At 46.8% G+C, this 22,233-nt stretch overlaps 3 protein-coding genes, 1 non-coding gene and 1 pseudogene across 4 annotated transcripts; 2 read left to right on the forward strand and 3 right to left on the reverse strand.

Annotated features, from left to right (window-relative positions):
• The first annotated feature begins 4,173 nt into the window (after positions 1-4,173).
• LOC133917951 (auxin-responsive protein IAA5-like) lies at positions 4,174-8,818 on the forward strand. The gene is made up of 5 exons (XM_062361759.1): positions 4,174-4,682; positions 4,775-5,007; positions 7,037-7,178; positions 7,922-7,983; positions 8,440-8,818. Exons 1-5 carry the CDS (start codon positions 4,342-4,344, stop codon positions 8,475-8,477), a joined length of 816 nt encoding a protein of 271 aa, XP_062217743.1. The 5' UTR covers positions 4,174-4,341; the 3' UTR covers positions 8,478-8,818.
• A 1,415-nt stretch (positions 8,819-10,233) lies between these two features.
• On the reverse strand, positions 10,234-11,856 carry LOC133917940 (protein ATAF2-like). Its single transcript, XM_062361753.1, has one exon. It carries the CDS (start codon positions 11,707-11,709, stop codon positions 10,645-10,647), a length of 1,065 nt encoding a protein of 354 aa, XP_062217737.1. The 5' UTR covers positions 11,710-11,856; the 3' UTR covers positions 10,234-10,644.
• A 987-nt stretch (positions 11,857-12,843) lies between these two features.
• On the reverse strand, positions 12,844-13,797 carry LOC133884589 (uncharacterized). Its single transcript, XM_062324054.1, has one exon. It carries the CDS (start codon positions 13,795-13,797, stop codon positions 12,844-12,846), a length of 954 nt encoding a protein of 317 aa, XP_062180038.1.
• A 4,030-nt stretch (positions 13,798-17,827) lies between these two features.
• LOC133891384 (small nucleolar RNA Z247) lies at positions 17,828-17,964 on the reverse strand. The gene has a single exon (XR_009904197.1). It is a non-coding gene; the product is annotated as a small nucleolar RNA Z247 (small nucleolar RNA).
• Positions 17,965-18,028: 64 nt separating this feature from the next.
• LOC133884597 (protein CHLORORESPIRATORY REDUCTION 41, chloroplastic-like) lies at positions 18,029-21,084 on the forward strand (annotated as a pseudogene).
• The last annotated feature ends 1,149 nt before the right edge of the window (positions 21,085-22,233 follow it).

Here is a 22,233-nt window from a genome sequence, read left to right on the forward strand (position 1 = left end):
AATGAATTCTTGTTGTTTCTTTTATTGCACTCATGATAATAGAATGTAGGGATAAGTTCATATTTCTTCGAAGAGATATCTCTCTCCAATGAATGTTCCTTTGGGTGACATCCTTCACCAATAGATGTTTAATTGATCATTAAGATTTGTACCATAACACTACCTCTTAATTAGTTTGGTTATCTGTATATAACACAATGAAATCTCCTTCTAAAACTCTGTGGAAAAAAAATATAAGAAGAAATAATCCTAATATACCATCGAAAACTCTTAAAAAACCCAATGAAAAAATTAGGAGAAAATAATATTACATGTCTGCTTGTATTCATGCTGCTTTATTAAAAAACTTATATAAGAAACTATATTAAAAAAACTCATAAAGAAAAAAAAAGAGCGTAATATTTATGATTTGAGGATCATAACATGTTAAATAGTAGAGATTTACTTTCTCTGAACTTTGCATATCTTAGAAATCGTCTCTTACCAATTCTATTAATGTAATAAATATATTAGTAAAGAGTTTATGAATAAATCTATAAGATTTATCACATGATATTATTTGCAATGTATTTGTCTCCCTAATTTTTTTTTAATTTACGAGGATAAAAATATTTTAGGCAATATGCTATGTGATATTGTACTTTATATCACTAGTATGTATTTGAGTAATACAAGCATCATTATCTTCATAGATAATGGTAGATGTTTCTGAGTAACTCTTCTATGTGATTAATCATTATGTGAAGCCATATATATTCATATGATGTTTTATATAATTGTAATTATTTCAGAATAATCAGTAGAAGTAGTCACGATAGTCTGATTTTGATGATTTCTATTAGAAGACTTTTCCACCATACAGGAATGCAAAGTATACAAGAATACAAAGTTTGTCTGTGATATGACATTATAGGGATTAGATAAATAGCCAGTATCTGTATATCTAATCATAGTCATGTCTTGGGTTTCTAATAGAATAAATCAAGATCCTTTGTATCTTGAAAATATTTGAGGATATTCTTTACTCCTACACAATGGTGCTTATTGGAGTTGCTCTAGTTTAGCTTTTAAATTATTTGCAAATACAATACCAGGTCTTTTGCAATTTGCAAGTTCTATTAGTGCTACAAAGGTACTGAGATATGTAACTAGATGCACTAATATCTCTTTATCATCGCGAGATTTGAATGGATCCTTATCTATTTTAAAGGATTGAACAACGGTAAGTATTTGAATGATACATCCATATTGAATTTCTTTAGTATCTTTTGAATGCATGTATACTAGTATATAAGTATTCTTGTGAATATATTCAAGTTGTAAACTGAAGTAAAATTTAGTTTTATCCAAATTATTCATCTCAAATTCTATCTTAAGATGATTACGTGTTTTTTTATGTATTTCCGATGATATTGAGATCATCTATATACACTGAGATGATACAAAATCCTTTTGAGGATTTCTTTATAAGTATATGTGATCAATCATCATTATTTGAGTAATTCTTCTAAAGAAGGAATTCATTCAGTCGGTTTGTACCATAATTTTCTGACTGTTTTAAGCTATGTAGTGACTTTATACAATATATGTTACGATTTTTTTTATTCAGAATTTTAAGCCCTCCAAAGACTTTCGCATAGATTTCCGAATCAAACTGCCAGATTCTACTAATAATATTAAATATCAGAATATTATTTCATTTATAACTGGAGAGTATATTTCATCAAAAATTGATTTTAGATCTCTATGTGAACCGTTGCTACAAACCTCGCTTTGCATCTCTTTATCTCATTGTTTTCAATCTGTTTGCAGATAAAAACCTATTTCAATATCATATGGAGGATATTTTGAGAAGTATGTATTATTATGATAAACACCTATTTTTTTTATTGCGCAAGCGTAATTTTGCCTCAAATATTTCCTTCTTTTTGTCTAATCAAAGTGCTTGTGGCATCTTGCCATGACCATGATCTTTAGGCTGGATACAATTGAAGATCTTATACAATTTTTGACCTGGATCCACCGATCGAGGACGAGCATCACCTGGAGGAGTGCTGCCGGGCGCCACCAGATGGGCTAGCGCTGTTGCCCGTTGGGCTGAGCGGCCGCTGTTCGATTTGGCTGCCGTCGCCGCCGTTTGGTCAGCCGGTGGCACGGGTTGGCCGACACGAACATAACCAAGGACGCCGTCATCGCGCGGTCCGTACCTGCGTCGCCGGAGATGGGAGATCGCTGGCTGGTCGCCTGATGGACGAGCGCCGCCATGTCATCTGCGTGTGGCTGCCGGATGCGTGCTGGCCGTGGCACCGGATAGGGGAAGCGAGACACCGTGGAATCCTTAAGATTTGGTGCCACAACGACGATGCATGTGTTGACGATGATGACCTCGATGATGACGGCGGAGCAGAGGTCGGTCATGCCGTGATTGAGGAAAAAACGGAGGATTTGCACCAGGTTGATGTCGTCGCTGGAGATGGCCATGCAGTTGGTCATCGGCTGCAATCATGAGAAGATCCGTCTCAATCGTGAATTCATGTTGATAGTCACCGGCGATGGATTGGTCTCCAGCAAGAAGATGATGTACGAGTCATGGTGCTCGATGATCTCGCATGGCCGAAGAGGACATGGTGCCCATCCTGCTCTCGTGATCGATTGGCTAATTAACACGTAGAGTAATAGTGACTAATAACATATCGAGAATAGAATGTAATTGATAGTGGATAATAGAATAGAGAATGAATTTTGTTTCTTTCATTCATTGCACTCATGTTGATTTATATAGAATTAAAGGACATTCATATCCCTTCGATAAGACATCTCTTTCTAATAAGTGTTTTTATGATACATCACTCTCCCATATATGTCTAATTAATTATTAAGATTTATGTCATAACAGATTCTATGATCAATCTGTCCGCTCATGCGTTACTTCTCTCATTTGGCGATTTTTCCTGCAACCGCAAAGACTAAACTAAAACACAGTTGATCGTTGACGGAAGTCCGATCGATTTATGAACGGAAGGTCGTACGGCAGCTGCAAGCTATGCAAGGCAGATCAGATTGGTTTGTGTGGTTGGTTGCCCAAATTTGTCCTAATCTAATCCAGTAGATATATACGATCTTAAACTCTAAACCCTAAACTAGCCAGTACGCAGTACTCCGTACAGCTAGCGATGTAGGCTTGTTAATGCGATGGGGTTCATGGCTCGTGCTGGCTGTGCGAGCGTAGCCGTGGCCCCTGCACGGGGAGCAGCGCGGCAGGCCCGGCCACGGCAGGGAGCACCGGAACGGGTTGGGTGGAGCGGGTGGCCGTGTGCCGTGTGCCGTGCGGGGGGAGAGCGACGTGTCCGCGGGCGCTGTCGGGGGAGGTTTTCCTCTCTGCGCCTTAATTCCTAGTCCACGCTCGTCAAGTTCTCGGAGCCACACCGGGCCACCTCGAGCTCCACCTACTATCCACGCCGCTCGTAGACTCGTACCCATGCACCAGGCCACGACAAGCAGTGTAGGAGACCATAAACAGGGCAAGCAACTGGTTGAAGCAAACTTGGTAGACGGTGATCCCATGGGTACCTGGCTGCCAAATCCTCACGTCCATTACCCTAAGCCGTGTGTCGTGACGTCCTAACTCTCGTACCAATGCTCAGACTGAGCTTTCCATTTCCATCGGCCTAGTTGTTCCCTTGTAGCAATATTTTCGGCCATGGTGGCTGGCATCTCCTAGCTGGACAAGCAGTAACAATTCTTGTGAGGCGTGGTGCAAACTGACTCGTTCAGTGCATGTGATTAGCCGAGGTTGATTGTAAAAGTTTCTTTTACAGTTGATGCGTAATTTCCCAAGCACTATATCATCTTGTTGTTTGCCACGTTATCCCAACAAAATAGCACCCAAACTACCTTTCGTTTTGACGTGCCCTGCGGAGCATGGTCGATTACAGCTGACTCGGAGTCGTCCACCTGGAGTGGACGCAGCACCAGAGCAGACTCGGAGACAAGCAACCGAAACACGTTGGCCGGGAGCTGCCACGGCTCCCAGCCCGCCCGCGTTCGAAGTTTTCGAACGGACGCGGGTGTGCGTGAGGGGATTTTCCCGGTAGGTAGGTAGAGTGTGTATGTATAAAAAAACACAAACACCGCACGACAAGAGGACAAGCCCCCGAAAAAAGAAACCCCAGGGGGAAAAAAGCGAGAAAAATTCGTTAAAAATCCTCCCGGTCGGCCACTTTTATTAACAAGAGCTAGTCGTCGCTCTCCCTCCCCACTCCACTCACCTCCAAACAAAGGGGGTGAGAAAACCCACCGCACCTCCCCTGCCCCAGCTCTGTCTCTTCCCCACCCGCCCCAATGTCGCCGCCCCTCGAGCCCCACGACTACATCGGCCTCTCCGCCGCCGCGCCGCCGACCCCGACCTCCTCCTCCTCCTCCTCCTCGTCCTCCCCCGCGCCCCGCCTCACCCTCCGCCTCGGCCTCCCGGGCTTCGAGTCCCCTGACCGCGGCCGCGACTGCTCCGAGGACGTCGCCGCCACTCTCACCCTCGGCCCCCTACCGGCTCCCCCCAAGACCGCCGCCACCTCCAAGCGCTCCTACCCTGACTCCTCCGCCCACCACGCCGGCTCATCAGTTGCGGGCGCCGCCGCCAGGACCGGCGAGGACAAGGCGCCCCCCGCAGCGCCGCCGGCCGCCAAGTACGACCGCTTCGATTCGCGCTAAGGTGATTGCTTTGGCCTGAAATTGGACGCCGGTGGGCTGATCGATGCGGTGCTGTGGGACCGTGCAGGGCGCAGGTGGTGGGATGGCCGCCAGTGCGGAACTATCGGAAGAACACCCTCGCCGCGACCGTCTCCAAGAGCAAAGGGGCGGTGGAGGAGGGCGCGTCCGGAGGTGGGCCGATGTATGTGAAGGTGAGCATGGATGGCGCCCCGTACCTCAGGAAGGTCGACCTCAAGATGTACTCCAGCTACGAGGACCTCTCCATGGCGCTCCAGAAGATGTTCAGCTGCTTCATTACTGGTGAGTTCCAGGTTGTCTAAGCTTCTTTCTGATGCGGTTTGCTCATGTGACTACGTAAGGTTAGCTGTTACAAGTGTTGGTAAGTATGCCTCTGCCATTTTAAGGAGCTTATTGATGGGATCCATTGACATGCGTGCTTAATGTGGTAGATTTACTTGGAAAAATTAGAGGAAAGGAGCTCGAGTAATTATTTGCCAACACTAACAGCCACCTGAATGCTTTTTATGCATATGTAACAAAAAATGTACACAATAGTCGTTAGGTATAGGGAAATAATTACTATTGTGTACATTTTTAGAATGGAGTGGTTCTAAAATGAGCCTCAGAGCTCATGACCCCCTTGGGGTCTTATATATATGAACGAGAACGGGATAAATTCCCCTTCTGCCTTCGGTGAGGTACATGATTTACAACACATGGCATTACATGTATTGGGCCGATTCCTGGGTTGTTTAGGCTATCCCCCAACAGTACCCCCAGGTGTAGGCTCATAGGCATGAGGGGACCTACAACTACAATTAAGGATGGTCTTAGCCTCTTAGGAATAGGACTTACAACTACAATTAATTAACTTCAATGCCGTTAATGGAGGCCTGTGCGGAATCAAAGTTGACGGGGCACTCCTTTGATGCCTCGAAATTGACAAAGGCGCGCTCGGAGCCAAAGTCGACGAAGCACTCCCTCCGGTGCTCTAAAGTCGATGGAGGCGCGCTCGGAGTCTTCTTTGTGGGGAGCTCTAAGGCTTTGGCCTGTCTTCGGCGGCGAAGTGCAAGGAAAGGCTTTTTCTTTGGATCCTGGACCAAAGAGGTCATCACTGGATGGATTCCTGCTAGGGATGAACTACAATGGTCTTTATATGCTTGGCGTGGCCTAACGAAGGTTTTTGTGCCGACATCCCAATGGGGATTTCGAAGACCATGCCTATAAGCATAGGGCTATTCAAGGTGCTTATAATATTGAGGTTTGCTAGTTCTGGGAGAACTTCGATAGCTCTATGCTAGAGTCTTTGATGGAGCGAAGGGGCGCACGACCTTTAACTGAGGCGGAACTCCTATTCCAAAGGAGGAGCCTACTGAAGAACTCGAATATACTATGCTTGATGTATTTGTGGAAGCCTCATCCTTAGGACCGTTGCACCCCGAAGATCGGTCTGATGAGGAAGTAGATCCTGAAGCACCTTTTGATGCTAGATATGTCTTTATATTTTAATTGGTGCGAAACTGTTGTTATAGGAAGATGTTTGCGAGAGACCCTTTGGGTTAAACAGACAACATCTGCTTTTCTTATAATTTGTGTTTTCTATACTTTGTTCAATAAAGTTTTGGCAACTTGCTACATATTTCGTCTCGCTTGATTATTTTGCTCGAAGCAAGAGATCCAAGCAGGAGGACCCTTCGTCATAGTTAGTTATATAATAAATGCTGGCGTGATGCAAAGGTCCGCGGTCACGCGCTCCGCTAGATGCTTCCTTGGGTCTATCTAGGTCGGCCTAGCTTCTGCTACACGGTTCCGCTACACAGTGCCTGCGACGAACGGTCCCTTCGCAAGGAAGAGAAGCTCTATGTGTTTGCTTCGTTTTCTTCGGTTAGGAGTGTGCTCGCTCGGATATGATAGATACGCTTTGCTCGAAGCTGCCCTTCGGTGAAGCTTTCACTCAATGAAGCTTACCATGTGGTCGTGGGTTTGATCCCCACGAACGGCGCCAATGTTGGGGAAAACTTCCAAACAGGAGAGTGAATGGAGTGGTTCTGAAATGAGCCTAAGAGCTCATGACCCCCTGGGGTCTTATATATATGAATGGGGAGGGGATAAATTCTCCTTCTACCCTCGGTGAGGTACATGATTTACAACCGATGCCATTACATGGATTGGGCTGATTCTTTACATGAGCCTATTCCTGGGTTGTTTGGGCTATCTCCCAACAACGATTAATATGTAAACATGCAAACAATACCATACAGGTTGTCAAACAATTCTTCCATAGAGTTTTTTTTTCATGAGGATATTTAATTATCTTGCGATTTTAAAGGTCAAAGCGGTCTACGCAAATCATCAAGCAAAGACAGGCTTACTGATGGTTCAAAGGCGGATGCCCTCCAAGACCAAGAGTACGTCCTTACATATGAAGATAAGGACGCTGACTGGATGCTTGTTGGTGATCTTCCTTGGGAGTAAGTTTCTTAGTACATTGTGATATCCATATGCTGCCCTATTCAGAAAAATTAATTTCACAATCATCACATGTGCCATGTTTTGTTTATATAATGTTGCTGTTGTTCCTTCGCACCCATTTTACCAAGTTCCATGAGGTTATTTGGGTGATCTAAATGCAAGTCTCATAGATCTTTAATGTTTGCAGTATAGACTACAGCTTGGTCTAGTTAGTGCTATGTTGTTCTGGACCTCATAAAGAAAATACTGTGATATCAAAACATCTGATTTACTATTGACCCACCACCTTTTCCCTTTTCTGAATGCATTACCCAATATCATCAGTAGTTCAGTTAGGATACTGAGAGTTCTTATTCTTAATTCCATCTCAATACCAGTGTTGATTGTTCCTTAACCTGTAATAGTTTATACAAACAACAAAAGAGTGACAGGAAATATGAATGTGCTGTGTCCATACTATAAACTTTTGTTTCACATCCTTTGAGTTTTTAGCTAGAAACTGGATTTTCCACGGAATGACAGAACAACATTATTTGAAGATACAGTATGATGATGTATTTACTTCGATGTACGCTCCCCTTCCCTTTGGACTTCTCAGAAACAAATGTATATGCTCCTTGGTATTCAATTGATTATTGAAGTTCCTTAATATCTCCTATATTAGTTTACTAAATTGATTATGCTGTAGCTGTCACTCAAGACTAATTTTTTCAGAGTGCTGACCTGATTTATTCCTTTGCAGTTTATTTACCACTATCTGCCGAAAATTGAAAATAATGAGAGGATCTGATGCTGCTGGAATAGGTACTAGTAGCGCATAACAATAGAACTGTATAATGTGCCAGTATTTGATTTATATGCTTCGCCGGGCTAATTTTATTCTCAAGCACTAAGATTTACACTGTCAGTAAAATTATGCAATCGCTTTATTTCCAAATGTTTCGCAGGAATGCTGGTCTCTGTAAATAAATTAGGACAGTGTTAAAGTGTTACCTGAAACTAAATTGTGGCTGCTACCAAATTATAACTTGTATAGCGCTTTTATGTAGAAATCATTTCGCTCGGCAATATTGTGAATTGTGATTAAATGATGATTAGAACAAACAGTAGCTTGAATGTGCTTTTGTGACCTGCAACTGGCACAATTGACCACTGAATCTGATGTCCTATTCTGAACATTGGGTGCATTGTGTTGTTCAGCTGTCAGTAATTTTGGCTATCAAGTATGCTTTGATCTGAACTATGTCCACATATCTGCAGCTCCAAGATCACTAGAGCTGACAAGTCAGAACAAATAAGCTTGACCTCCGACTGCGCTTTGAAGCGGACACTGAGGTAGCTGTGAGATGATGCTGAAGGAAGGAGGGAAGTATCTCATTTCTCAGATGTTAGTACTGTAGTTTCTTGTATTTCTTAGACGTATGCATTTGTATGTCTGTGATATGATCCTTTAGATCGCGCAATATGGGGTGCCCTCTTCTGAACTTTGAAGTTCAGGCATCACTCTGCCTTCCTGTGCGCTTGATTTCCTACATTCTTGTTAAAGAGTTGTACCAGAAATATGTTACATTCTGAAATCATCCATCATGTCACAAGAGCTGATGGTGCGTAATATCGAGAAAGCTGCCCTAATTGTTCAGTTGGAACCTCGCAATTGTGTTCTTTTACAAGGGAAATTGGTAGCACTCTGCTTGCTACCACATTGGTACCCAGTACTGACGGCGCATTTTACAGAACTAGAGTTTGAGTTTTGGGTTTGTCACGGCTCACCATTTTTAAGGGATCTCCGAAGCTCACACGGAGTGATACAACCGGCGGTGGCTGTTTGTGGCCCTATGCACAATGCCTCGCATTGCTGGGCTCCTCGACTTCATCCGAAGCATCAAGAGTTTCTCCTCGGTCCTTGGAGCACCAGCGCTCTCGCCGTCAACCTTTCCCTTGCATCTAGGCGACGGGGCTGTCTCCGCAGCAGAGATCTTGTCGTTCGCCTTCCTCCCGCACCCAGGTGCCTCTGCAGCAGACGCATCAGGGATCTTGTTGTCCGCCTTCCCGTGTCTAGGCGCCGCGGCCGCGTCAGAACTCTTGCCGTCCGCCTTCTCGCGTCCAGGAGGCGCCGTCGTGTCGGCATCCAATCTCTCGTCGTCCGCCGTTGTCTCAGGTCCGTTGTTGGGGCTGAGGTGGTGCTTTGCCATGAGCCACCCTGCGGAAAAATTAATTCCCTCGTGACCATGTGCCGCCCTCCTTCATGAAGGCGAAGCGGTGATGGTGCCCTATCTGGGGGCGATCGCTAATGCTGGAGAACACGGACCTTGGTTTGGCTTGGCTGCGCCAGCGCCCCTCCTCGGTGCGCGCGTTTGGCTCCCGACAGCTGTTCTCGGACTACAACGGCGTGAAGAAGTACCACGCGCTCTCCCCATCCTTCGCAATGGCCGGCGGGAACTCCCTGGTGAGGTCAGCGGGGTCGGGGGCGTAGACATCGACCTCGTGGATGAAGTTGCCCTTGCCCACCTTGAGACAGGAAGCGAGCCAAGGGCGGAGGTACTCAGTGAGCAGACCCAGATCGGTGGGGTGGCGGAAGAAGGCCGCGCGCGGCCGCTCGGACGGGGAGGGAGGCATGGCGCGGTGGCTGACGTCGAGTCCGGAGGCTAGGTGATCACGAGGCACGGCGGCGGTTTGTATGGCCAATCGGGGTGGCGGTTACGCGTCGGAACCCCTTTCTCTTTGGCAGGGCCGAGTTGGAGTCGGAAAGTTGCAGGCGTACCATTTCTCCCCTTCGTCAGATATGTAGCAATTGTCATCAATTATTTTTTGTGAAGAACTTTTTAAATTAATCAGACCAAAGTCGTATTAAGTGTTAGCTGTAATCGTATCCTGGTTGCCACCAAAAATCTATAGCTCGTGTAATGCTTTCATGATAAATTGCTGATTGGAACAGACAGTATCTTGCTGTTTTGGATCTGAAACTTCAGCTTGAAATGTGCTGTGCTTTTTTTTTTTATATCTGAAACTAGCACTTCTGGTTTCAGATGCCTTATTCTGAACATTTCTGAGAACTTCGTATTCTAACATTGAGTGCGTTATATCATTCTGCCGCATCTTTGGCTAGCAAGTATGCTTTCATCTGAATTTGGATATTCATCTGCCTGCAGCTCCAAGATGAGCAAAGCAGAAAGGTCAGAACAAACAAGATTGACCTTCGTCTGCACTTACGGAAGACACATCCAAGCTAGGCATGAGGTGATGTTGGAGGCTGAAATAGTTCGAGGGAAGCATATCAAGAAGCTATCCTAATTATCCATCCTGAACCTCGTAGATGTACTCTTTTTTGCTTCATTTTTTTAGATGACGACTCTTTTACTACATGGGAAGCGACATTCAGTGCCGATGATGGCTCAGCTCACAGAGGAGGTGTCCGGGTTGCTCGCGATCACGGCTCAACAGTTGTTTGGGATCTCACACTGAATCTCACAGGAACTTGATGAACGGGCGGTCGACCTGAGCAATCCCCGCCTCCATTTTGGTCCCCACTTTGGATTTTGCTGCGGCCACGACTGCCTCAGCTACATCGAGATGGAACCCGCACCCGCAGTTAGGGCACCGCACCTGCAACTCGGTCACGGGAGCGCCAGAGCTGTTGCCGTCGGCCTGCCTCTTGCGCGGAGACGCCGCCGCCGATGCCGCGCCCGAGCTCTCGTCGTCGTCCGCCTCCTTCCTGTTGCGTGCAGGCGCCGCCGCCGATGTCTCGACGGAGTGCTCGTCGTCCGCCGCCTTCTCCTTGCGGCCAGGCGTCGCCGCCGTGGCCGTGGCCGCACTGGATTCCTCGTTGCCGGATTTCCTCTTGCGCCCAGATGCCGCCGCCGCTAGCGATGCATCGGAGCTGTCGTCGTTGTCCGCCTTCCCCTTGGGTCCAGACGCCGTTGCCGCACTAGATTCGTCGTCGTCGGCCTCCGCCTTGAGTCCAGGCGCCGCCGCCGCCGCCGTGGGTTTGCTGTCGCTGGGCTCGGGGTTACGCGGGCTGCGGTACACCTTGCACAGGACGCGATTTCCCAACGAGTCCTCTTCCTGAGCTTCGTGCCCGTGGTCGCGTTCGAGGCGGATCTCCATCATGAGCCACCCCGTCCTGACCCGCACACCGCCCTCCTTCTTCATGAAGGAGAAGCTCTGGCGGTGCCCAATCTGTTGCCCCCCCTCGAGGCCGTCGACGACGGGCTTCGATTTCGCCTCGTTGTGCCACCACCCGTCCCCAGTGGCGACGGTGCGCGCCTTCCGCTCCCCACGGCCGCTCTTGCGGTGCAGCGGGGTGAAGAAGTACCACGCCCGCTCGCCGTCCTGGGCGACCGCTGGCGGGAACTCCCGGGTCAGGTCGGCGGGGTCCACGGAGTAGACGTCGGCCTCGTGGATGAACGTGCCGGCCTTGAGCTCGGAGGCGATCCAGGGGCGGAGGTGCGATCTGACGAGCACCGCATCGGAGGGGTGGGAGTCGAAGGCTGCGCACGGCGGCTTGTTGGGCGGCGACGGTGAGCGGGCCATGGAGGAGGGCGGCGCGGCCGCGGCGGCGGAGTCGGCGAAGATATAGAATGGTTGGGAACCTGACGCGGCGGCGGCTTTATAATCTGATCACAAGTCGGAAACACGGAATCCTTTGATCTTTTCCGCGTGGGTCGGAGTCCGAATTGGAGTGGAGCAGCGAAGCGTGCGAGACATGTAGGCCAGGGGGCGGTTGAGAAGAGCCGTGCTCCGATTCGAGTCCGACTCCAGGTCGGAAGAGCAGGAAAACCCGGATTTGCCCTTGGGTATAAAGCAGGCCTGTTCTGATAGAGCGTCGTTTTCTATTTCTCGTTAGATCTTCTAAACAAATAATACTAGCTATATCTGTGTGTTGTAATATAAATATAAATATTAGATATAGTAATATCAAGTATGTATAAGGATGTGAATGTGTTGCAGAAGCAGAGCTAACGTGGATAATAAAAGTAGATAAATTATTTAAATTTTAAGAGTTTTTATTAGATAATAGAAAAATAGTATAAAAGATGACGTAAAATTCAACTCATAATTTATATAGTTTGTTAGCTTTGTTTCACAATGAAGCCCTCAGGCAACTTTGGCCTTCTCTTTTTTGTGATTTGGTAGTTCGTTGTCCTTTGGCACGTGTTCCTACTCATCTTCCCCTTGCATGCTAGGCTTACTGATTTTTAAGCAAATTCCTAGGCTTAATTTTTCGATTGGTTTCCAGCACTTTTCCTTCCAAAACAAGTACTGTATTTCACATTCATGTCCAGCGTCCAAATCCAATATAGCGTTCAATGTTTACATCCTCGCATTCTTTCAAAAACATGTTTGTATTCTTATTGATTTCAGTCACGTTGCAATGAAACGTCCGCTTACATACTAGGGATTGCACCATGAAAAAAAAAAAAAAATCTGCATATATGAACGAAGCTAACGTGACTGAAATCGTCTGGTATTTACTGGTAAAAAAACACCCTGGATTGCACATTTGCACTGCCTAATACCTGAGATGGCTGAACTTGGACTGAGCTACACAAGGAGTCGCGCTCCACTGCAATGATCAAGAAGGACTCCAGGAATTGACGGCCAGAATCAAGGAACTTGTCTGTGCGCGCGGAACCGCGAAGTCGTGGAGGGTTCAGATCGCGCGCTTCAACCACCGAACCAACACCAGCGCGAGCTGGGCGCGATCAGCTCTTCCAGCGACAAGCACGCTGGGTAGCCCCTGTCGCCGACGGTCGAGGAAGGGCTCGGCGGCGGCAGCTCATAGCGGTCCTTCCCAGGACTATTCAACAATCGCATGAAATCCCCGAGCCCGAGGTCTGCTTGGAGTTCTGCGTCAGGCCGGTCGACGTGGTCGGCCTCCGCGAGAACCCGATCCTTGTTCCTCATGTACCGAGAGAAGCTCGAGTCGTCTGTCCAGAGCGCTTCCGGATCGTCGGCCACCGAGTTGTCGCCAACGAGCCCGCCACCTTGGGTGTTGTCTTTCTCTTCGGCAACGGCTTCCTCGGTCGGACGGACACGGCGTCGTTGGGGCACCGGGGCTGGGTTCTTGTCGGCGACGGCGGCCTTCCTCTTGCGCCCGGCCGACAACGCCACGGCGGTTCTCCCGGCGGGGTGCGCGCGCGGGCTGAAGTATATCTTGCATAGGACCATGTCTTCGGCGTCGTCGATGCCGACCTCCACCATCAGCCACCCCGACCGGACACGCCGGCCGTCCACCATCGTCACGAACGAAAAGCTCTGCCGATGCCCTAGGCGTCGGCAGGGCTGCTCGACCACGGGCTTCGCGCCGGCCTCCGAGTGCCAGCACCCTTCCCCCGTGTCCACCGTGCGCGCCTTGCGCTGGCCGCAGCGGCTCTTGGCCCTGACGGCGGAGAAGAAGTACCACGCCTTGTCGCCGTTGCTCGCGATCGCCGGGGCGAACTCGTTCGTGAGGCTGGCGGGGCCGGCGGAGTAGACGTCGGCGTCGTGGATGAGCTTACACGACCAGTCGGCGGAGGCGACCCGGGGGCGGAGAAACGATGTGATGAGCTCGTCCTCGGAAGGGTGGGAGAGGAAGTCATGGCCCGGCTGCGGCGCCGTTTTGGAGCGCGTCGCAACCATGACTTTGAGTGAAAATTGTGATGCTTCCAGGAGATAATGAGCCGCGTCTGATGTATATTATCGCGATAACGAGCCCTACTGCCAGGCGGTTCCGAGTCCGGCTTAAAACTTTTTTCTTCTTCTCAGAATCCGAATCCGACTCGACTATTTTTCCCCTCTCCCCTTTTGGAAACAGGGAATCCGACGGGAGTCCTAATTCGATCAGGCACATAAAAAGGGTAGCACGATGAGAATAGATCGGCAGGTTAATATATGGAAGCACCTCGTCCGTGCCGTCCTTCATGTTAATATATGGACAAGCATCAAAGCTATACGACAGGTTACAAGATTGATTTACAGATCTATCCCTAAGAAAATCTATCTTTATATATCCCATGGTTACATAATCAGGAGATTCTATTCTATCTAATATTCCCTCTCAATCACAACTTACATAAGTTAAGATTGTTCTGAAAATCTTTAAACTTCCACATTGGCAATGCCTTGGTAAAACTGTCAGCCACTTAATTACCGGATGATATAAACCGAATATCCAGAAATTTTTGTGCTACCCTTTCTCTAACAAAGTGAATCAACTTTAATATGTTTTGTCCTCGCATGAAACACACGATTAGCTGAAAGGTAAATAGCACCAATGTTATCACACCAAAGAATGTCTGCTTTTGGTTGAGGAATACCAAGCTCACGAAGCAATGTCTGTACCCATATAACTTCAGCTGTTGCATTGGCCAACGACTAATACTCTGCCTCAGTACTGGACCTTGATACCGTTGCATGTTTGCGTGCACTCCATGATATAAGAGTAGAACCTAAAAACACCGCAAAGCTTCCTGTGGATCTTCTATCATCTAAACATCCAGTCCAGTCTGCATCTGAAAATGCACTAATCACATTAGATGAGGACTTCACAATTCGAAGTCCATACCCCAGGGTACCACTAATATATCTCAGAATCCTTTTAATTGCAGTTAAATGATCTGTAGTGGGTGCATGAAGGTACTGATACATTTTGTTCATCGAGTACGCAATATCAGGATGGGTTAAAGTCAAGTATTGTAACCCACCTATGATACTTCGATACCGAGTAGCTTCTTCACTGCCCAAAGGATCACCCACCATGGCTGAGAGCTTCTCGAAAGTTGACAGAGGGGTACTGACCAGTTTGCAATTCTTCATACCAGCTCATGTAATCAACTCAGCTACATACTTCCCTTGCGACAGAACCAAGTCAGCTTGTCGACGAGTAGCTTCAATGCCTAAAAAATAATGTAACTCCCCTAAATACTTTAGAGCAAAGTCACAGCTGAGATCTTGAAGGAGTGCAGAAATTGCTTGATCATGAGAACTCACCACAATAATATCATCAATATATACTAAAAAAATATAGTATTATTGCTCCTCTTGAAGAAGAATAGAGAAGTATCGGCTTTAGATGGCATAAATCCTAGCTATTGCAACTTACTATTGAGACGAGAATACCATACTCTTGGTGCCTGTTTCAAGCCATACAAAGCCTTATCAAGCTTATACACATGAGTTGGGAACCTCTTATCCTTGTATCCCGGTGATCGCCTCATATAAACATCCTCCTCCAGAACACCATGAAGAAACACGTTCTGCACATCTAGTTGACGTATACTCTATTGTTTGATATTGCAAAGGTTAGCACAAGATGGATAGTAGCAACTTTAACAACAGGAATAAAAGTGTCATCATAGTCAATACCATACTGTTGTCGAAAACCTTTTGCCACCAATCTTGCTTTGAACCTGTTTATTGTCCCATCTGACCACTTCTTAATTTTATACACCCATTTGCAATCAATGATATTGGTACCATTGTGATGTGGTACAAGATACCATGTATTATTCCTCATTAGTGCTGCAAATTCTTCATCCATGGTTGCTCTCCATCTGTCATCACTAAGTGCCTCTTCTAACGTACCAGGTTCCCGTGTTAAACTCAATCCATATGGAATTGTACCATCTGTATAAATTTTGGGCTTGCGAATGTTGTTCTGCAACCGAGTTCGCGGGCAAGAAGCTGGTACAACTTTCGTAGAAGAACCAGCGCCACTGTTAGCAGCTGACTCTAATGCAACACAAAAGGTCCATTCCTAACAGCCAGAGGTGTAGGAGCAGTACGCCCAGACTGCCTGGGAGAATCTGCCTGGGAAGAGACGCGTGAGCCATCGGCTAGTAGCACAGACTGGGTGGAAGCGTCTGTGTCCAGACCAGAATCGCTAGTGGGAGAGGATTCAATGTCAAAACTTGTGTCGTCATGCACATCCACAGTATCATGCATGTAGGACTCTGGCTGATTAGAGTTTCCCTGCTGCTGGTCATCATATAACTCAACCAATAAATCATTAGTAGCATTAGTGTCAGATGGAAAACTACTATTCATATCCCTGGAAAAAGAAGAAGGATTTAGAAGATCTGGTGGTAGAAGAAGAATGTCTGAGCGCAATTAAGCACCAGCATTGGCGTGCAAATGAGTAAAGGGAAAAACCGATTCATCAAATATGACATCCCGAGAAATATACACACGTCCAGTAGAAATATCGAGGCACTTGTATCCTTTGTGCATGACACTATATTCAAGAAAGGCACATTATTTCGAGTAGAATTGAAGTTTATGAGCATTATAGGGGCGGAGATTGGACCAACATGCACATCCAAACACACGAAGAAAGGAGTAGTTAGGTTGTTCATGAAAGAGACGTTCTAGAGGTGTAGTAAAATTAATCACTTTGTTGGGCAAGCGATTAATAAGATAAGCAGCTGTAAGAAAAGCCTCATCCCAAAACTTTAAGGGCATAGATGCATGTGCAAGAAGAGACAACCCAACTTCAACAATGTGACGATGTTTTCTTTTAGCAGGCCCATTTTGCTGATGTGCATGAGGACAACAAACATGGTGTGCAATTCCAATCTTATGAAAAAAGGAATTAAGCTTTTGATACTCACCACCCCAATCAGTTTGCATAGTCACTATCTTTTTATTGAAAAAGCTTTCAACATGTTGCTGAAAATTGAGGAAAACTTGAAATACTTCAGATCGATTCTTCAGAAGATAGACCCAAACAAATTTACTAAAATCATCGATGAAGCTTACATAATATTGATACCTTCCTATTGATGGAGGTGTTGGCCCCCCGACATTAGAGAAAACCAACTCAAGTGGGGCAGTGGACACACTAGTAGACTTAGGATACAACAACTGATGACCTTTTGCCTTCTGACAAGCATCACAGATAGACTCTTTATTGGACTCTAGAACAAAAGGAAGACTATTATTTGTAAGGACCTTGTGAACAATGATAGATGAAGGATGACCTAAGCGACTATGCCATCTGAATGACAAGGGCTTGATAATAATAAGGACTTGATGTGTAGAGTTCTTCAAAGGAATAGGATAAAGACCACCTCGACATCTACCTTGAAGAAGAATTCTCTTCGTTGCTCGGTCCTTTACATAAAAAGAGTTAGGGTGAAACTCAAGGAAAGCATCATTGTCAGAGGTAAAACGATGGACATAAACCAAATTTTTCATGGATTTAGGAACATGAAGAACGTTGTTAAGATGAAGATTTCTAACAGGGGTATGAAAAGTAGTTTGACCAACGGGACTAATGCACATACCTGCGCCATTGGCGGTGTGAACCTGCTCAGCCCCATTGTACTTCTCACGAGTGATGAGCTTATCAAGCTCACCCGTGATATGATTCGTGGCCCCAGTGTCTGTGTACCATTTTGTGTCGAGTCCGTAGGACATCACGACTGATTGTGCTAATTTATGAAAAACAATGTCTTCACCAGAGAAATTCCGATCAAAGTGCTTCCAGCACTTGTGTACTGTGTGTCTAGTCTTGCCGCATAGCTGGCACACAATCTTTCAGTCACTGCGTCCACGTCCACCTTGTCCTCCTGTGTCACCATGACCACCACGGCCATGGCCCCGCCCACCATGCACTACAACATTGGTCGATGAATGGTACTGATGACCATCGGCCTATAGATTGAGTCAAGCTTCATACAGAAGAAATTGCGCATACAAATCACTCAAGGAAATCTCATCCTTTCTAGTGATTGAGGAGACAAATGGGTTGTAGTCTGCATCCAGTCTGGCAAGGATGTAAGACACAACATCATTGTCGTCGAGCTTCTTCCCAGCTGCTACCATCTCATCGGCAAGACTCTTCATCTTAGTGAAGTAGGCGGCTGCCGTCATGTCGCCCTTCTACTCCCTTGAGAGTTGCGTGCAGATTTGGATGATCCACGACTTGGACTGCGATGAATACATCTCGCCGATTGCTTTCCACACGTTAGCGGCGGTTTCCAGTTGCGCCACCTGCACAAGCACTTCTCGCGACAAGGTCGAGAGAAGGTACCCAAGCACCTGCTGGTCTTGGGTGATCCACAGCGCGTAGGCGCGATTGTCGACTTCCTCCTTAGTTCCTTTGTCTGTCTTTGAGACAGTAAGCTTCTTCGACGGCATCACCTTGGAGCTGTTTAGATAGCTGGTCAGCTACACTCTTCGCATTGTCGGCATAACCTGAGCTTTCCAAACCAAGAAGTTGTCTCGGCCGAGTTTCTCCGAGACAGGATGGCTGAAGGCCGATGCACCTAGGGAAGAGGTCGAGGAAGATGACATTGTCAAAAAACCTTAGATGCGTTTGGAGGAGATGGCTCTGATTACCATATGAGAATAGATTGGAAATGTGCACCTCGTCTGTGCCGTCCTTCGTGTTAATATATGGCCAAGCATCAAAGCTATACAGCAGGTTACAAGACTGATTTACAAATCTATCTCTAAGGAAATCTATCTTTACATATCCCATGGTTACATAATTAGGAGATTCTATTCTATCTAACAAGCACAACTCGGGAGGTAGTCAAGTCCAGCTCTGCTGCGTGAGTCGTGTGCTTTGACCCGGCTCCGCGTCACGTTTTCTTCCCCATTCTTGATCACCCCTCTCTCCCTTTGTCAGCACCACACGACGACCGCTGGTGAGAAAGCCGAAGCCACCACCGGATCGTGCATTGCCGCCGCCATGTTGTGGTGTAGACGTGGATAATTATTCGTGGTCCCAGCTGGGTTTATTGCACATTAACCTCAAATTTGAATTCAATGTTATCTTGGAAATGACAAATTGAAGTTAGTGCGTGAATTCGAGTTCAAAAGTGGCATGAAAATAATCAAACATAGTTTGCCAATATTTTGATTTCGAATTTGATTGTTTTCAATAATTTAGTTGAAAAATAGTGGTCGTAACGAGATATTGAAATTTACATGAAATGAGTGGATGGTTTCAAATTCAAAATTAGGAAATGAACTCATAAGCTAAAGTGTCAGTAGTAAAAACCCTAAGTTGCCCGATTTATCTCCTGGCTGCAGTCATCACCTCTATGGTGGTGGCGGTCGGGCCCTCTCCACCTCACATCCTTCCTTTCTCTCTCCACTTCACTCCTACTCAATATCCTCCCTTTCACTCTCTTCTGTCAGCTTTGGGCTTGCCCTTGCTATATTTGGTGGCAGATGGGGCATGGAAACCCAAATATACATGAAGTCCCCCTCCTCTGAATTGATGGTCTCATCCATGACCTTCTAGATCAACGACTAGGGTGCAACTTGGACCTTGTGTGACCTTATGCTGGCTAGATCAGATCCTCATTGGCGGGTGATGAGTTGTTTGTGTTGCCGGCTAGATCTAGACCCTCATTGGCGGGTGATAGTTGTTTGTGTTGTATGATTGTGCAGGCTAGACAACTAGAAAAATCCTCATATATAAAGGTTGAAACACCTCAGCCCTCCTTTTAAAATAGATAAAATAGGAGAAAAAAGAAAACCTTAGGATTTTCAATAATATAGAAAATCATATAAAAATTAGACATATAATTGCAAGAGCCAGTGAGCACCTAGAAAATCCTTAAATGAAAATACTAAAATAGAGCGACCTTGATGCTCTCTAAGTAAAAAAAAAGATATACTGCTATATTATAGCCATGCATATTAATTAGAGTTGTTACAATTGTGTAGCATACAACTATTTTTTTAATTATAGACTTTAGGATCGTATATTAGTTATAAGCTTGCATTTAATCATACAAGCTAGAATTGTATTACAAATTCGTACACTAAAAGAGAGAAAAGATCATACACAGAGTCTCCAATCTGAAGCTCCAATATGATGTATATGTAAATCGATTTCAAAATTTATTTTTAGTTTATTTATTAAATAAAATATGAAATTCGATCCATGAAACGTATTCCTCTAAATTACTGCTCCTACTAACATAGTAACACTAGCGTTTACGCTCTCGAATCTCGATGACCTTTAAGTTTAATCGAACAGTCCATCAACATGGTCACATGGGGCGTTTGTGCCGACCGGATCATGAAGCAGAGGACAACATACTGAACCAACAAACATCTAATTAGGGATGAGGATAGAGCACCAATGTGTAGTTTAATTAACTAACTGACAATTTTTCCACCTCTAGCATCATTCAGGTTCAGTTTGGTTGTGCCTAGACCAACGTTGCGGTGGACGTCCCTTCCCGCGCGGCGACAGAGTCCATTTCTAGGCCTATTTCCACCACTCATCCGCCATGGCGGCCTCCTCCCTCCCAAACCTTTCCTCTCGGCCTGCAAACCTCATTTCCCTGCTATTCCGGCCACCACCACCACAATGCGCTGCACCGCCACGCCCAAACCGACCACCTCTACGCCAAGACCCGGCCAAGAAGAGACCAATAACCGAGAACAACAAGAACCCAGCACCGCCACTACGGACGGGGCCAACGCTAACCCCCACGTCATCTCCGACGACGAGACCCCACCATCGGCCCGGAGGTTGCCTTCCGCCATCACCCCCGACCGCCGCCGGCGGACGGCGCTGACGCAGGAGGAGCCGCCCAACTACGAGATCGGGTGGAAGCGCACCAAGAAGCTGCCCCTGGAGGCCCAAGGGGTGGGCCATCGCCAACTTTTTGGAGAAGCTGGAGGAGCTCATGGCGCGCGGGCTGTACGGGTCCGGGCAGCTAGCTGCTGGGCACCGTGGCGGGCGTGGTGACGGAGCGCGCGCGGGAGGAGGCGGAGGTCCTGGTGGCCGAGGGCGGCGTGGAGGAGCGCGTCGTCACAGAGCTCTTCCGCGTGCTCCGGCTGGTGGAGATGGACGTGGAGATGGTCAAGGCCGCCGTCAAGGAGGAGACCGTCAAGGAGCGCGTGGAGACGGCGCGCGCGCGGTGCCGCCTGGCCATCCTCGCCGCCCTCTCGCTGTGACGCGCGTACTCTGCTCTGATGGCAGGACGCAAGAGAGAGTCTATACGCATTTGTACCTAGACGGTGCAAGATTCTTACAGCAAGAAGCAAGCGAGAATAGCGTTAGTAGTAATTATTGGCTTATTCAGTCACAGGAAATCGATCTTGCTGCGTGCTGAATTCTGAATGTCCCGCTAACTGAGAAGGTGATGATGCCGTGGTAGACGCAGACATGTGCAGGACGTGCTGCCTCCAACGTAGCTCGCCGGCGTCAGTGCAGTGCAGACGAAGAAGTTGGAACTGATGCTTCTCATCAAACAGAAGCGCAGTTCAAACCGTCAGCTTCGCCATGGCATTTTCTCAAGAGTGTTATCGTATTGCTTTTCACCCTGCTGGACAAAGCAATGCGCCATTATTCTGCGGGGCTGCTACTGATGCTAACAGAAGACAAAAACCTGGACTCGGTCGATTTCAGCAGTAATTCGAAGGGAGTGCCCCGAATCCCCTTCCTTTCGCTCTCCGCGCGCAAAGCAAAATACGGCCCTCCCGGTCCGAGCCGAGTAGACCACATCGGTCACGGGCTTTTATCTTGCAGTCTTGGTCAGTTGGGCTTGGTGGGCGAGTGGGGGTTTGTTTCAACTCTACGGACGGACTCTGGCCAGCGTTTTAACATGTTTCAATGACAAACAAGTGTGGGCCTTGGAGAACAAATGCAGAAAACCAGGGCCTCTATTTTAGAAAAAGCGAGTAGCAACTTTCAAGTTTCAGCAAGTTCCATCTAATTTTTGGTTCCAGGTTCGAGGCCCATGAGATCGGATGATTTTAGCAAAGTTTAAAAATTTAATGTAACACAGTTGAATAAAATTGAAAGAAGGAACCTTTCAAAGAAAGGAAAGAAAGAAAAGAAAAAGAAAGCTCGAGTAGTTTTCTATGCATGCGCGTTAAGGAAATTTCACCCTCGCCATGTGTCCCGCGCATCACAGTAACTTCTAATCCGCGTACGTAATTCGTTGAAACGTGTGCCGTGCATATCAAACTGCATCTCTGTTTGCGACTGTACGAATCCACAGTAATTTCTCGCAAGATTTGTTCTCTGCTCTTCGAAAGCCCACAGATCGATGTCCAACAGATTGAAATTGCACGTAGTGATAGATGAAACGGCCGGGTTGT

Source organism: Phragmites australis, chromosome 1 (genome assembly GCF_958298935.1).
Source record: "Phragmites australis chromosome 1, lpPhrAust1.1, whole genome shotgun sequence".
NCBI classification, from domain to species: Eukaryota; Viridiplantae; Streptophyta; class Magnoliopsida; order Poales; family Poaceae; genus Phragmites; species Phragmites australis.

Coding starts and splice junctions, on each gene's coding strand:
- LOC133917951 (XM_062361759.1), top strand. CDS start 4,342: ATGTCGCCGCCCCTCGAGCCCCACGACTACATCGGCCTCTCCGCCGCC. Junction 5,008..7,036: donor GTTCAGCTGCTTCATTACTG/GTGAGTTCCAGG, acceptor GCGATTTTAAAG/GTCAAAGCGGTCTACGCAAA. Junction 7,179..7,921: donor GTTGGTGATCTTCCTTGGGA/GTAAGTTTCTTA, acceptor ATTCCTTTGCAG/TTTATTTACCACTATCTGCC.
- LOC133917940 (XM_062361753.1), bottom strand. CDS start 11,709: ATGGCCCGCTCACCGTCGCCGCCCAACAAGCCGCCGTGCGCAGCCTTC.
- LOC133884589 (XM_062324054.1), bottom strand. CDS start 13,797: ATGGTTGCGACGCGCTCCAAAACGGCGCCGCAGCCGGGCCATGACTTC.